The sequence below is a fragment of the Mobula hypostoma genome, chromosome 10 (genome assembly GCF_963921235.1).
Source record: "Mobula hypostoma chromosome 10, sMobHyp1.1, whole genome shotgun sequence".
Taxonomy (NCBI): Eukaryota; Metazoa; Chordata; class Chondrichthyes; order Myliobatiformes; family Myliobatidae; genus Mobula; species Mobula hypostoma.
The window spans coordinates 83,301,288-83,317,578 of record NC_086106.1 but is presented as its reverse complement, the minus strand read 5'-3'; the positions used below and the strand labels follow the sequence as shown (position 1 = coordinate 83,317,578).

Genomic DNA, 16,291 nt, shown 5'->3' with positions numbered 1-16,291 from the left:
AATCTCCAATCTGTGAGCACCAGATGCAGTAGATGTCAAGATGGATTTCTTTTTGTTCTTTGCACATGTGCAGCTACCCCACTTGAAAGGGATTGAATGCGTCTACCTGAGGGTTTTTAAACTGGATTCCACTCAATGACCAAAGAACTTTTCCTTTTTCCTCCTTTTATTTTTCACAGGTGCAGCAGTTTGATAGTTTTGTTAGTTCCATCAACCATTTGCCATTAGACATTAGTCACTAATCATTAGACATTAGTCACTAGTCACTTAGACACTAGTCATAAGTCATAAGACAAGTCATTAGTTATTAGGTGAAAAACTGGCTACCTTTGCGGACTTTGTAGACGGATTCCAACCTGCACCTCCGCTCCTTAATAGACCGTTATGTTTTCAAACCGGGTGTGCATTCCTGAAGGTTCCCAAGCTCTTCTTAAACCTCACGCCATTTCCCAGAAGCGCCTGCACGCAATGATCCCCGTGACGTGAAGCTAGCGCTAACCCAAAGCACAGTGACGGCAGTGCTCTCTTCCATGAAACAGTCTCTGAAGTTATTTAAAGTTTAGCATCTTACCGCAGATTCCAATGCTGTTCCCGGACTGCTGCTGTGATGCTGCCGGGTCCTCCCGATGTTCCGGGCAGAAGCAGCGCTCAGGCAGTGGGTTTCATTCAGTCTATCAGTGGATTCTTGCTATTACTTTTAAATTTTATTTTCTTTTGCCTCTAGGTCCCAATACTTTCTAGAAACTCTAGTTTGACTTGATAGTAGACATCCCCAACAGATTCATGTGTCCAGTGCTCCCAGTGAGGCCTACTTTACATTGGTGAGGCCCAGCATAAATTAAGGTCCACTTTGTTGAGCACCTCAGCTCCATCCACAAAATGTGGAAATTCCTGGTGGTCAACCATTTCAATTCCTATCCCCATTCCTCTTCTGACATCTTGGTCCATTGCATCCTCTTCTGCCATGAGGAGGTCACTCTCATGTTGGAGGAGCAACGCCTCACATTCCGTTTAGTTAGCCTCCAATCTGATGGCATGACCATCAATTTCTCCGATCTGTGGTACTCTTTTACCCCCCCCCCCACTATTCCCTCTTCATTTCCCCTCTCAGTCCTCTTTCCTCTTCTCCTCACCTCCTTATCATCTCCCCCCGGTGCCCTTCCTTCTTCCCTTTCTCTGATGATCTACTCTCCTCTCCTATCAGATTCCTTCTTCTTCAATCCTTTGCCCTTTCCACTTATCACCTCACAGCTTCTTACTTCATCACCCACCTTGCTTCTCATTTCGCCTTCTAGCTTGTCCTCCTCCCCCTCCCACCACCTTCTCCTTCTGGCTTCTTCCTCTCTCCTATCCTGTCCTGATGTATGGTCTCATCCCAAACCATAGACTCTTTTCATTCATTTCTGTAGATGCTGCCTGACCTTCTGAGTTTGTCCAGCATTTTGTGTGCATTGCTCTTGATTTCCAGCATCTTCAGGATCTCGTGTGAAAAGGACTTTTGGAACAAGATGTGCACAATCACATGATAATCTGCACTTCAACAGTTTTCTGTAATGAGATCCTGTTTAGCCCTAATGACAGCATTGTTGATAAAGAATCAATAATATGATATTGTTTTTCTGTGTCGTTGTATATGACCTTGATTTACGACCTGATTGATCGGGATATATAATATTCATATAGACTGGTTCTATTTTTTGCTGATTCTATAGGCATAATAAACTTAATCATAAATTCCTCAACATCATAAAGCTGGCATGACGCCAGGTAAACATCATGTTCAATAAAACTTTTTTTTTAAAGCAATAGTTTTGGTAACTCAAGTTAATTCTTTAATGACTTGTTTCTTTTTTAGAGGTGCGTTGTTATCCCCTTCCAGTGTTTCCGTATGGATCCTATGTATGCTCTAAGGGGATACGTATGGATTCTCAGTGTGAGTACAACTGTGAACAAGGATACCAACTGGAAGGTGACAGGACGAGAATATGCCTACAGGACGGACATTGGAGTGGGATTGAACCTTTATGTGTAGGTAAATTGGACTGGAGCCCACTTAGTTTTGTTCTCAGTGCTTTTTAGAAACTGTAGTGAGAAAAAAAAATGTATCTGCTCTCTGATACAATAATCTACAGTGCCTTGAAAAATTATTCAGCCCCCACAACTATTTTCACATTTAACTGCCTCATTTTCTAAATTTATTCTATATTGAAGTAGGGATTTTTTAGTTAATCTACAAAGCTTTGTGCATCATGTCAAATCTAAAGAAAAATTCCAAAACCTGCCAATAATTTACTTAAAATAAAAACCAAAGTTGTAAGGCTGAAAAAGTATCCTTTCCTTTTGTAATTACTATGCTAGTTTTTTTTCGTTAACAATGTATTACCTTAGCAACTCACTCAATTTGTTGATGTAGAAAAATGAAGTATCATCTGAATTCAGGATGTATACATTTCTCTGACATTAAATTAGATCTTTGAACCTTTTCAATAAAATCATAAGAATTCATAAGAATACTGCAAATACCTATTCAGTCTGTAAGATCCAACAGTATGGTAGATTTTCAACAGACCAAACCAATATGAAGGCAAAAGAGCATTCAAGCAAAGTCAGGGAAATGATAATAGAGAATCTGGGGAGGGTGGAAGACCATCCCAGAGGCACTGAACATACATAGAGTCATAGGAAAGCACTGCACAGAAACAGGCCCTTTGACCTATCTAGTCAATGCTGAAGCCATTTAAACTGCCTATTCCTATTCAGCCTGCACAGGAACTATAGCCCTCCATACCCTTACCATCCAGGTACCCATCTAAACTTCGGTTAAATGTTGAAATTGAACTTGCATGCACCACTTGTGCTTGCAGCTCATTCCCTCTGAGTGAAGAAGTTTCCCTTCATGTTTCCCTTAAGCTTTTCACATTTCAACCTTAAACCCATGACCTCTGATTGTAGTCCCACCCAGCCTTAGTGGAAAAAGCCTGCTTTCATTTCCCCTATCTATACCCCTCATAATTATGTGTACTTCTAGCAAATGTCCTCTCAATCTTCTACATTCTAAGCAATAACGTCCTAACCTATTTAGTCTTTCCTTATAACTCAGGTCCTCTAGACCTGCCAACATCCTTGCAAACTATCTCTGTGCTCCTTCAACCTTATTTACATCTTTCCTGCAGGTAGGTGACCAAAACTGCACACAATACTCCAAATTAGCCTCAACAACGTCTTACACAAATTCAAGATAACATCCTATCTCCTGTACTCAATACATTGATATATGAAAGACAATGTGCCAAAAGCTTTCTTAACAATCCTATCTACCTGTGACACTATTATCAACAAATTATGGACCTGTATTCCCGGATCCCTTTGTCCTACCACACTCTCAGTGCCTTACCATTAACTGTGTAAGCCCTATCCTGGTTGTCCTACTGAAGTGTAACACCTTGCACTTGTCTGCATTAAATTCCATCTGCCATTTTTCCAGCTGATGCAGATCCCTCTACAAGCCATGGTAGTCTTCCTCACTGTCCACTACACCCCCAATCTTGCTGTCAAGTGCAAATTTGCTGATCCAGTTAACCACATTATCATCCAGATCGTTGATATAGATGACAAACAACAACGGACCCAGCGCTGATCCCTGTGGCACTCCACTAGTCCCAGGCCTCCAGTCAGAGACGCGACCATCTACTACCAGTCTCTAGCTTCTTTTACAAAGCCAATGTTTAATGCCATTTACTACCTCATCTTGAATGACCATTGTGGAAAAATTATGAGGCCACAGCTACACCACGTAGGTCAGACTGCCCCTCTAAACTTAGTCTCTGGAGGAGAATGGCACTTGCAAGAGAGTCTACTGTGATGCCAACAGTCACTCTGAGTGAGCTGCAGAAGTCAGTGACTACAACTGGGAACGAAGTTCATGGCTCCATAATCTCTAAGGCCTTGCACAAAAAAGGGTATTTATGGAAGAGTGGCAAGGAAAAAGCCCTGGCAAAAAAAAAAGCCAACCCTTGCCCATAAAGTCCTTGCAAAGCACCACTTATAAAATACTGTAAAGATGTGGAAGAAGGTCTTGTGGTCGGATGAGACAAAGTGCAACATTACAGCATAAATCTAATACTCCACCAACAGCCAGGTAACACCATTCCTTCTGTAAAGTATGGTGGAGGTAGCATCATGTTATGGTAACACACATCAAAGTTGCTGGTGAACGCAGCAGGCCAGGCAGCATCTCTAGGAAGACGTACAGTCGACGTTTCAGGCCGAGACCCTTCGTCAGGACTAACTGAAGGAAGAGTTAGTAAGAGATTACTAACTTACTGTGTTGCTTGAATTTCGAGCATCTGCAGAATTCCTGTTGTTATCATGTTATGGTAATGCTTTCCAGCAGCAGGGACTGGAAACCTGGTCAGGATTGATGGGAAGATGAATGCTGCTAAATACAGAGAGATCCTGGATAAAAACCTGCTAACCTCTGCCAGAAAGCTTAAACTGGGGAAGAAGTTAGTCTTTCAGCAGCACACAGCCCAAAGCGCCTGGCCGGAACAAACATGGAGTAGTTTCAAATGATAAAATTGATGTCCTTGGGTGGCCCAGTCAGGGCGCTGACCTTAACTTGATCAAATATCTCAGGCAAGACATCCAGATTGTCTTCCACTTGTGCTCAACCTGGCACAGCTTGAGCGATTTTGCAAGGAGGAATGGGCAAATCTTGCTCCATCACATTGTGAAAGCTAATAGAGACTTATCCAAAAAGACTACTGGCTGTAATAGCTGTGAGAGGTGGTTCAACTGAGTGCTGACTAAAGGGGATGAATACTTCTCAATTGCTGATGTTTCAGTTTTTCATGCTTCACAATTGTCCCTGTTTTGGGGGCTTTCCTGTGAAAAAAAGGAGCATGTGATTCACAAATTAAAATTCTTATTTAAATGGATCAAAATCCCTCATTTACGTGAACAAAGGGGTAGGGGTTGAATACTTTTATGAGGCACTCTATGATTCAATCACAATTCTCTTTCATAAACCTTGTTTTTACTGTTAACACATTTTAATTACAAACAATCAAAACAAAATATATTGCCAAGAAGATAATGATTCAGTGATACTTACAAAAGTTAATACCTTTTTGTCAAGAAACCATCTGGAGTCATTGTTTATAAGTCATTTATAATTATCAATTTGTAATTTATCAACTAAATGATTCTTATTTGTATGCCGTTCCTTTTCTATACTAAGATCAATCATTATCCAATGTGAAATAAGTTAGCCACTCTATCAAAACACTGAAAGTTATATAAATTAAAGCAAAATAAAATCATCCAATTTGTAAATGAGAGTAACTTTTAGCAGTATTAATGATCTGTTTATCGTCTTTGTGTTTGTTAAGAAGGATGCCTTCTCAACTGGGCATCATCAAATAATTCCAAATCAAATATAAGATGGCCAGAGGCAGAATAAGATCAACGTAATATCCCATAAACACTGATGTGAACTGTCTAATATTTAATTCCAGCTGTCCCAGTAACCCCCTCACCCCATCTTCAGATAATATTGTTAATTTGATACATTTTTGGGAGTAGTTTAGTTGTGATTCAATGCCTGAGTTCAAGTTGGCTAAGCTAGTTTGACATCAGGGAGAGGAGTTTCCGTACACTTCAGTTTAACTAAGTAGTGATCTCGCTGTGAAGTGCCAGCACTGTCAGAGCTTCACCAATCAATTTCACATTCCCCTGTGCCATAGAATGGAGAATCAGTGATTTCTAAAGGCAGACACTTCATTAAGTTCCCAGAATCATCTCATCACATAACCTATAATTTAGCCATATAAAATTGTCTTGATCTTCTCTGTCAGTATTGAGACATACAAACCCAATCGATCTTATGTTTGATCATTCTGAATCAGGTAGTCTTAGCCAAGAAATGATCAAGATGTTTATAATTGGCATTAGTCCTTTGGGTGACAAGGCAAGAAGTCAGATGGGGTTTATATTGCTAATCAATGTCCAGTTAGACACTGTCTTAGATTGCATTTGGGATCCACCACGTCTATATTTTCACACATATGGGAAATCATATTTTTCTACACAGAACTGACAGCAACTACGAAGTAACACACGTTGGCCATGGCTTTCAGGATGTGTTGGATTTGCAAACACAAATGACGACTGTTTGTTTTAACAGATTACGAGCCCCCAAGGATAAAGTGCCCAGGGTCCCGTGAGAAGGTGGCAGAACCAGGGGAGCTAACGGCTCAAGTATACTGGGACCCTCCACGAATAAAGGATGTGGTTGATAAACACAGCACAAAGTTAGTGTTAGACATTGATCCAGTTTTTAGTGTCTAATATTATACTGTTATGACTAATTACATTTCCACAATAGTAGCAGCAATAGAGGCAATATTAAGAATAGCCTCTCTAGCCAGTATTAGGCTAGAGTGCCTGTTTCTAATAGTTTTACAATGTTTGGAGGATGTAGGAGGACATTGGAATTAGACTGTGTGGCATATTAAAGGGTGCAGGGAGCAAGGAAGGAGTGGAGTTAGATTAGACATAATTGCATTTGGACAAATTATATCTATATCATAGGAAATAAGAAACCAACATATTATAGAGGATGCAAAACAGCTACAGTGGATATTCTCAGTATTTGCTCCAAGACTCTTCATGGGGTAAATAGAGCTAATGGAAAAGGGTTGGGTAACCACCAGTTTGGCCACAATAGTCCCAACCTGTAATGGTCTGTTCTTGATGCAGAGCTGAATGATTGCATGGCAGTATTGGTCTACAATCTCTAAAATGTTGAGAATAGGGTTGGTGGGGGCAGAGATGGTGTTGGCAAGAGGAGGGTTTGGCTAAAGGCAGCTTTGAGTCAGTGGCAGAAAGGACAGTTAGTAGATCAGAGAGACCAGTACGAGGGCAGCTGATGACAGAACTCACAGCAGCAGACTGAAAAGACTACTCATCTGAATAATGGCTTGGGATGGGGGAGGGAGAGGCAGAGGCAGGAACAACTGCGGTAGACACAACAGTGGTCAATGTGGGAGGGGGCTAAAAGGGGCAGTGTCTATCTTCCTATACTAATTAGCACTGACATAGGGAGTATACCTGAGGTTATTACTTTTCAGATCCTGCTTTCTAGCTTCTTCCCTCAATTTAACATGCAGGATCTGAATTAATGTTCTACCTGTGTCATTGGTACCGATATAGAGGTCATCTTCAAACTGTTCACCCTTCCCTTTCAGGCTTTGCAGCCGTTCAGTTATATCCTTGGCCCTGGCACCAGTGAGGGAATGCCTCCTGGAGTGGTGTCCAAGGTCACACAAGTGCCTGGCAATCCTGTCTCTTTTGCTCTCTTACTCTTCTCCTTCCCATCTCTCTCAGGTGAACCATCTGAGTGTTGCGTTCCTGACTCCAACTCCCCTGTGGAATTATCATTCCTAACAATGTCCAAAAGTGATAAACTGTTAGAATGTGATTGGGGTAGAGGAGTCCTGCACGGCCAACTGACCCTAACCTGCCTGGCCATCATGTGCTCTGCCCGTTCGTGCTTAATCTGCAGTGCGACCACCTCTCTAAACATGCTGTTCACAAAATTCAGTGACTCCAGCTGCCAAAACACGGAGCTCAAGGTACTGCAGCCAAAAACTTTCTGAACATGTGGTTGTCTTGAACCCTGGAAGCATCAATGTCTTCTCATGTAGTGCAGAATGAGCATTGTACCCATCTGAAGTGTTCTGCCTCCCTCACCTTTGCTAATAATATAAACTATTAGAGTTTCAGAGGAGATTCACCACCTACATTCCTGATTCGTATCAATGTTACACATTGAACCAAAAGCCGATATCAAATTCTTTTAAAGGTCCTAATCAACAAAATCTACATTCTGAAGATTGCTGCACTCAAGGCACCGCTGTGTAGAAATGTTTCTGTAGTTTCTGAACCTACTTTCTTCGTGAAGTTGTTTCACAGTGACACCCCATGGCTAGAATCTGCAAAGGCAGGCAGACCCATTCTGCATCTCAGTCTTCATAGAACAGAAACTCCAGGGAAATGCTGGAATTCTGTACCCAATTGCCAGTATTTAGTCCCTCACAATTAGCAGCTGTGCTTTAACGTTGGGTTCCAATTGGAGTCCATTTGGAGACTATTTCCCCAGATGTTACAATGATGAATCTGCTCACTGGAATAGCATGGTCATTACTTTAAATTGGGAGAAGCAGCTAAGACAGCAAAGTTATTTGCATATTTTAAGTAGATTTACTGAAATAATTTAAATATGTTCACTATTTTTAATTTCTAATCATTTTAACATTTTGGTTGTTGAATTGGTTTTTAATGATTTTTATTTAAAAGATACTCAAAAGATTGTGCTTGATAACTTTGACAGCCGACTCAGCTTGGGGACATAGCCTAACCAGCTTTCAAAGTTTTTCTCCTGGCCTTTTCACGAGGGAGACTTATTCGGGGCACCAAACGATGGCAATGTATCACAGCAGGGCATTCATCTGGCACCTCTAAATAATTCATCAAAGTTGCTGGTGAACACAGCAGGCCAAGCAGCATCTGTAGGAAGAGGTGCAGTCGACGTTTCAGGCTGAGACCCTTCGTCAGGACTAACTGAAGGAAGACTCTTCCTTCAGTTAGTCCTGACGAAGGGTCTCAGCCTGAAACGTCGACTGCACCTCTTCCTACAGATGCTGTTTGGCCTGCTGCATTCATCAGCAACTTTGATGTATGTTGCTTGAATTTCCAGCATCTGCAGAATTCCTGTTGTTTGCCTCTAAATAATTCATCAGTTTTGCATTCAAATGACAATTAGCTTCCCCATTAATCTCTGTTTGCAATATATTTTTGCAATCAAATATTGTGGCCCATTAGCAAGTTTTAATGTTTAAAAAAAATGATACATTATTGTTCTTCTCTATTCCCCTTCATTCTTTCCTGATCTCAACCCGTTCCTACCCTTTATGATTCTCCATTTTGTCCTGTCCTCTATCCTATTCGATCATTGTGTGAGTTTTTGTTGATTTGGATACAATTTTGTCTAGTTGTTTCTGGTGCTTCTGAACATATCGGTTATTTGTAGATGTATATGTGTCTAAAGACATAAGCGATCTTAGTAGAAGCATGGGTGGGTAATTATACAGACCAGGATGGAATCAAAAACAATGATCCTCTGGTCCTGTCATCTTTCATTTTCTCAAAAATGTTGCTTCCTCAGAAGTTTTCTATGGTTATGATAGACCGCTTGAAGCTGAACACAAATATAATTTCAGACTACTTATGTCACGTAGGAATTTGGAGAAACAAGAAATTAACTTTTTATTGAATATAATGCACTTAATTGCATAACAGTGCCAATGCTTTGCAATAGTTCAACTAAGCTAACGACGTTTTGTTGATGATGTTTGTTTTTACTCAGTTTAAGTGTCCAACAATAATCAGCCAGCACTCGTGGATTCTAGTTGCCCTGAAACCATTTCTCCATGGCTGCAATGTCCTGGTGAAATCTTTCACCATGCTTGTTATTAACAATGCCAAGATTTTCAGCAAAGAAGTCTAAATAGGAATGCAGAAAATGAAATGCACTTTCAGTTTGCCAACCAGCTTCACAGAGTTTGGTGCTATGTAGTTGCCAAGAAAATTTTCAACAATATCCTTGCATGCCTTCCATGTGATATTCTCTGGTCTTACTTGAAGTTCTTTGTATTGCCTGTCATTGATGACCTGTTTGATTTGTGGACCAACAAAAATGCCTTCCTAATCTTGGCATCAATTATTCTGGGAAATATCTATCTCAAATACTGAAATCCTTCACCTTCCTTGTTCATCGCTTTTACAAGATTTTTCATGAGCCCCAGTTTTATATGAAGAGGAGGCAAATACGTCTTGTTGGGTCTACAACTTGCTTAGGTGCCACACATTTTTTTGCCCTGGAACCCACAGCTTATGGAGTGACTAATCATTCGTAATGTAATGAGATTCTTTCGCACGGTGACAGCAGATTCCATTTTTTCAGTCTTGAACCCAATGATTCTGTTTTTGGCTTTGATAAACCCAAGACTCTGTCTGACCAGTCATTTAATTTAGACTGAGTTATCAGATGAGGCTCACTTGACATAAAGTGTTCAAAATCCTGATCAGTATCAGAGTCATTTTCCATTTCTGGCACGTGTATGTTGGTATCTTTGTCTGCCTCCTCCATGTTTCTGGTGGCTTTGGTACTGGAAGACTATCGTCATGTGGCACAGGCCTCACGGCTGAAGGAAGATTGGGGTATTCAGTGGATTTCTTGTTTTTAGCAGAGAAACTAGACACTGTTAAAAGAAATAGCAGTCTGTCACATGATCCTTCTGCTCTCACCATATCATTATGACAGCAAATGGCATTGACTTCCCAGTACCTCTGAGCCAAGCTCTAAGATCAACAGTCTATGTTGTGCAACAAATGTGGGGAGCCCAGGCTTTGTCTTGGTCGCCAATTTTACACCCCAAGCAGGGCTCATGGGCTTTCGTAATAAAAGGAGTCATGCTCTGTCTGAGATCTAAATGCACACTCGCCACAAATATAACAGAAAGTATGTTGCAACATTGGTGAGACATTTTGCTATCACAGATACTCCTGAAAATACAATTACTTTATTCTAATGCGTACACACAATATGCTATGTGTATAGAGCATGTGCATCAATGTGATTGCAGACTGATATACTGTACATGTAAACACAATGCATAGAACGATGTGTGAGTGATATTTTTATAGCCTTTCTAAAACCTGTCCTGCCATGCAGCATCCACTCTGCCTAAGCATACCCAGGCATGCCTGGACAAGATAGAAAACTTTTTAGTTTACATTTGTGGGCAATTGTAGGCAATTTAAAAAAATGGTGGACGATATGGAAATTTCATGGTGATTTTCATGCTCAGCACCTCAAAATCCATAAGATACACCCAAAAGTATTCAGGAAACACAATCTTTGTTAACCAGAGTAATTGATTAAAATTACTTAATTATTGGAAGGTGGCCAGACCATTGGATCGATATTGTTGGTCTCATATTCCATCTATATTTAAGTGAGTTTCTAGGAACCCTAGGCAATGTAAACCTCTCTTCACCAGGATCACAGCACTCAATTGTAGGTGCGTGCTATGCATTCCCCCATCTCTCCCTGACACCCATCTCATCCCAACTTACCTCTTGTTATCAATTAAGACAATTCAAGTGGCAAACTAAACATTGAAAGGTCATTTTTCTAAATATTTAGTGCATTACCTTATATATTGCAATTACAACATATAAGTTCTTCTGTTTCCAACGGAAGAGGCTGCTAAAAGGGAATCCTCTATGCATGTATTTCTGAGAGTAAGCTGCAACTTTGCAAGAAAACAAATCTGTGAATCACAACTTAGGATTTGCTACTGTTAATGAGTATGAGCATGGAGCCTAACAGTTTGTAAAATATTTAAGGAAGGAGGTGTCAATTATTGAGTACTAACTGATCTCTTTTCTCTTTAATCCTTCTGCAGAATAATTCTCAAAGGACCATCCCCAGGGTCTGAGTTTGAGAAAGGTGAGCACATTATTCGTTATGTGGCCTATGACAGAGAAAGGAACAAAGCCACTTGCAAATTCACTGTGACAGTTCATGGTAAGTCACCTACTAATTGCACAAGCTGTCTTCATTTTAAGATATTTATAACTCTATTATATGATGGAGCAATCAATCAAAAGTATCTCAAAGTAAGAGATATTCAGGAAAAGAAAGGTTAGAGAAAGTTGGAAGTTCAGTAGCAATGAGCTGAGATTGTGTAACATGCACAACACGCTGGAGGAACTCAGCAGGTTGGGTAGCATCCATGGAAACGAACAGTCAACGTTTCAGGCCGAGACTCTTTGTCAGGACTGAAGAGGGAAGGGGCAGAGGCTCTATAAAGAACGTGGGGGGAAGGTGGGAAGGAGAAGGCTAGTAGATTCCAGGTGAAAAACCAATAAGGGGAAAGATAAAGCGGTGGGGGAGGGGAAGCAAGGAGGTGATAGTCAGGAAAGGTGAAGAAGGAATAGGGGAAAGCACAATGGGTAGTAGAAGGAGGCAGAACCATGAGGGAGGTGATAGGCAGCTGGAGGAGGGGGCAGAGTGAAACTGGGATGGAGGAAGGGAGGGGGAGGAAATTACCAGAAGTTGGAGAATTCAATGTTCATGTCAAGGGGCTGGAGACTACCCAGATGGTATATGAGGTGTTGCTCCTCCAGCCTGAGTTTGGCCTTATTATGGCAGTAGAGGAGGCCATGTATGGACATGTCTGAATGGGAATGCGAAGCAGAGTTGAAGTGGGTGGCAACCGGGCGATCCTGTCTGTTGTGGCAGACAGAGCGGAGGTGCTCGACGAAGCGGTCCCCCTCACCGATGTAGAGGAGGCCGCACTGGGAGCACCGGATTGTGTGTAGGTGGTGAAAAACAGATAGGTGTGGAACAGAAGTGACATGATGCCATAAAATTAATTATGATAAAGGCAGATTGGAGATTGTCAGGACCAAAATTCTGGTAGGTCTAACTCACTAGCTCATAATCACTGGCTGTTCAAAGCAAAGTCCACAATCTCCTATCCCAAATGTTGAGGATGGAGTCATGTGTGTGGTGGTAGGGTAGAGGGTCAACAGTGTCTTGCTCACAAAGCAGGTCTTCTTGCAGACACTGGAACCTCCAAGCAGCTAAAGGCATTCTGTAGCTATCTGGTTTGCACATGCCAGGAAGCAGTTACTCCCATGTGGTTATCTGGATTTGACACGGGTATGCCCAGTGCTGAGGCTTGGGCTCCATCGTCATTAATAGTTGGCATAATGAGCAGAATTCCGAGGGTATCTCCAGAATTTCCCAAGATGAAGTTATGGAGGATAGTGGATGCAAGTGTGTCGCCAAGCAAAGCTATCGGATGATTGACGCAATTGAGAGAGATAAGAAAGACAATGGAGAAACATTCAAAATGCTAATAAGAGAGAAGAGAGGGATTAACGGAAAAGAAACACAATTCAGAATATTGACAGACTGGTTGCTTTGAACCTGAACTGTTTGAAGTTTGATGGACAAGTGATACCCTAGCTGAGGGATAAAGAGAGCAGGTTTGCTAAGGCACGCAACACACCACAAGACGATGAGACCCTGGAAAGAGCGGTGTACCCCGACATGTGGTGGGAGTTTGGATGTCCGGTTTGCAGGAACAGACCAGAAGCTCACAGGGTGTAAAGGTACGATTGGTGGGAACCTGGGGTATGTGTCCGCCCCTGCCTGGGTGCCGGGTTCACTGCGGAAGAACGATCGTATCCGGAACGGAGGGGTCACAGTCGGTGACCACAGCGGGGATTAGAAGACATAAAAGGGTCTGCCCAAAACCAACTGCGAAGACATCAAAGGTTTACCTGAACTAAATTGCATCTCTCCCTCTCTCTCTCTCCCTCTCCCTCTCTCTCTCTCTCCCTCTCCCTCTCCCTCTCCCTCTCCCTCTCCCTCTCCCTCTCCCTCTCCCCCTCCCTCTCCTCTCTCTCTCTCTCTCTCTCCCTACCCCAACGGTACAACAACAGCAATTACTGCGAACTGCACTAAACTGAACTGAACTCTGTTTCACTTGAGACTGATCATTTTACCCCTAGACTGCGATAGAGCTTGGTTGATTCCTATTACCCTGTTTCTGTGTATATGTGTGTATTATCATTGCTAACCTGTTACATTGATATCCTTACGATTAGAGTACTGTATTACTTATGTCTTTAATAAAACTTTATTAGTTCCTAGTAATCCAGACTCCAACGAGCATTTCATTTCTGCTGGTTTGGCAACCCAGTTACGGGGTACGTAACACAAGATTCACCCTTTGACCCCTTTACTGCATTTTATATTCATGGGGTGGAATAAACATTTTTCATTGACTAAGAAATTGGCAAGTTTAGGGTTACAGACAGGTGTGAGATATGGAACTCTGATACATTGGGCTGCAAAGGATGAAAGATGCTTATAAGTTTGCATACATTTCAGAGAAATCAGGAATGTTAAAAAAATGTCAAAACATGATCTTTTCCCTGCCAATTTTGTCTACATTTTGTCCTCTTATTTACCTGATGACTGACTCATGCTGGATAATGATTATACAATCAACCAGTATTACACCAAAAAGCTATTCATTAAATGAGTTAGCCGTAGAAAGGATTTGTTATTGTCAGAATATCACAGTTAAGCTGATGAGTGAGACCAAAGCCGGCAACAAAGGGACATCACTCACACTCATTTAAATAAGCATTTTAGATTAGACCATTTACCAGAACATCTGCGTAGGAATAGTGTAGAGTCTGTATATGATGGAGAGCCAGGTATGCTACCCTTTAAGCGTGTGGATTGTTCTAATCCTGTCTTTCTGAATTAGTCCTTTTCGTTCTGTTGATTGTTATCCATCTGTTGTTTTTTATTGTTTGAGTATTTATTTCTATGACAGTGAGACGATGCCCTCCTCTGAGACCCCCTGCCAATGGTTACATCACTTGTACCTCTGGGGGCAATAACTACGGGGCAACCTGTACTTACACATGCGAAGGAGGCTACGAACTTCGGGGGGTCTTCAAACGAGTGTGTCTCTTCAGTCGGAGTTGGTCAGGAATACCGCCATCTTGTGTACGTAAGTGGATTTAATTAGATATTGGTAATATGCAACTACATATTGGGAATATCCAGCTACAGAAAATAAATAGATTCTACAGCTTCATGAATTGTACACAAAAATAAAGTGATGTATGACTATATCTCACACAGATTTTGACTATATAATTTATATTACATTTACACACATCAAATATTTTTTAAGTTAAGCATATTTATACTCACACTAAATTTTCATTATATTGCTAATAATCAGATACATGACAAAGGAAGATGCATACAAATTCTGAACAATTAGTTTTAATCTAATAAGATATTGGAGAAAAGTTGGACGTAATCTATTATCCAAGCACATGTATGTCTCCATATACAATACCGAGATTCGTTTCCTTGTGGGCATACTCAGTAAGTTCAAGAGCCGAAATAGAATCAGTGAACGAGGAAGGACAAACAACCAATGTGAAAAACACAACAAAATGTTTAAATACAAAAGATACTAATAATAATAATAAATAATTAAGCAATAAATGTCGAGAACATGAGATGAAGGGTCCTTGAAAGTGAGTCCATAGGTTGTGGAACAGTTCAGTGAAGTTGAATAAAGTTATCTCCACTGATTCAAGTGCCTGATGGTCGAGGGGTAATAACTGCTCCTGAGCCTGGTGGAGTGAGTCCTGAGGCTCCTGTACCTTCCCCCTGATGACAGCAGTGAGAAGAGAGCGTGACCTGGGTGGTGGGATCTCTGATGATAGATGCTGCAATCCTGTGCCAACACTCTGTGAAGATGTGGTCGATGGAAGGGGAAGGCTTTACTCGTGATGGACTTGGGTGTATTCACAGCTTTTTGTAGGATTTTCCATGCAAGGGCATTGGTGTTTCCGCACCAGGCTGTGATGCAGTCAATCAATATACTCTCCACCAGACATCTGTAGCGGTTTGTCAAAATATTAGATGTCATGCCAAATCTTTGCAAACTTCTAAGGAAGTACAGACAGTGCGGTGTTTTCTATGTAATTGCACTTACATGCTGGGCCCAGGACAGGTCCTCTGAAATGATATCACCGAGGAATTTAATGTTGCTGACTCTCTCCATCTATTATCCCTCAATGAGGACTGGGTCATGGACCTTCGGTTTCCTCCTCACGAAGTCAATAATCTGCTCCTCGGTCTTGTTGACATTGAGTGACAGGTTGTTGTTATGGCACCACTCAGTCAGATTTTCAGTCTCCCTCCTACATGTTGATACATCATCACCTTTGATTTGGCCTAGAACATCAGCAAACTTAAATATGGCATTGGAGCTGTGCTTAGGAACACAGTCATAAACGTAAAGCGAGTCGAGCAGACGGCTGAGCACACAGCCTGGTGGTGCACTTTGCTGCTGGAGATGGTGGAGATGTTTTCGCCAATCTGAACTGACTAGTGTCTGCAACTGAGGAAATCGAGGATCCAAGGAGATATTGAGGCTGAGGTCTTGAAGCTTATGGCATTTTCCACCATTACATCTAGACTGCTGAACCACTGAAAAATGACACTGGAGAGGTAGTAATGGGCCACAAGGAGATGGCCGTCACATTGAATAAATATTTTGCAACAGTCTTCATTGTGGAAGATGCTAGCAGTATGCTGGAATTTCCAGAGTGT

The 16,291-nt window shown here is 41.4% G+C and overlaps 1 protein-coding gene across 1 annotated transcript in view; it reads left to right on the top strand.

The window, feature by feature from the left end:
• Positions 1–16,291, top strand: part of LOC134353358 (sushi repeat-containing protein SRPX2-like) — a 93,344-nt gene that overhangs the window by 61,182 nt on the left and 15,871 nt on the right. Inside the window, exons 5-8 of the mRNA XM_063061392.1 lie at positions 1,856–2,032; positions 6,185–6,311; positions 11,532–11,653; positions 14,487–14,666. Of these exons, the coding sequence (XP_062917462.1) occupies positions 1,856–2,032; positions 6,185–6,311; positions 11,532–11,653; positions 14,487–14,666 (606 nt within the window). The remainder of the gene's footprint in view (positions 1–1,855; positions 2,033–6,184; positions 6,312–11,531; positions 11,654–14,486; positions 14,667–16,291) is intronic.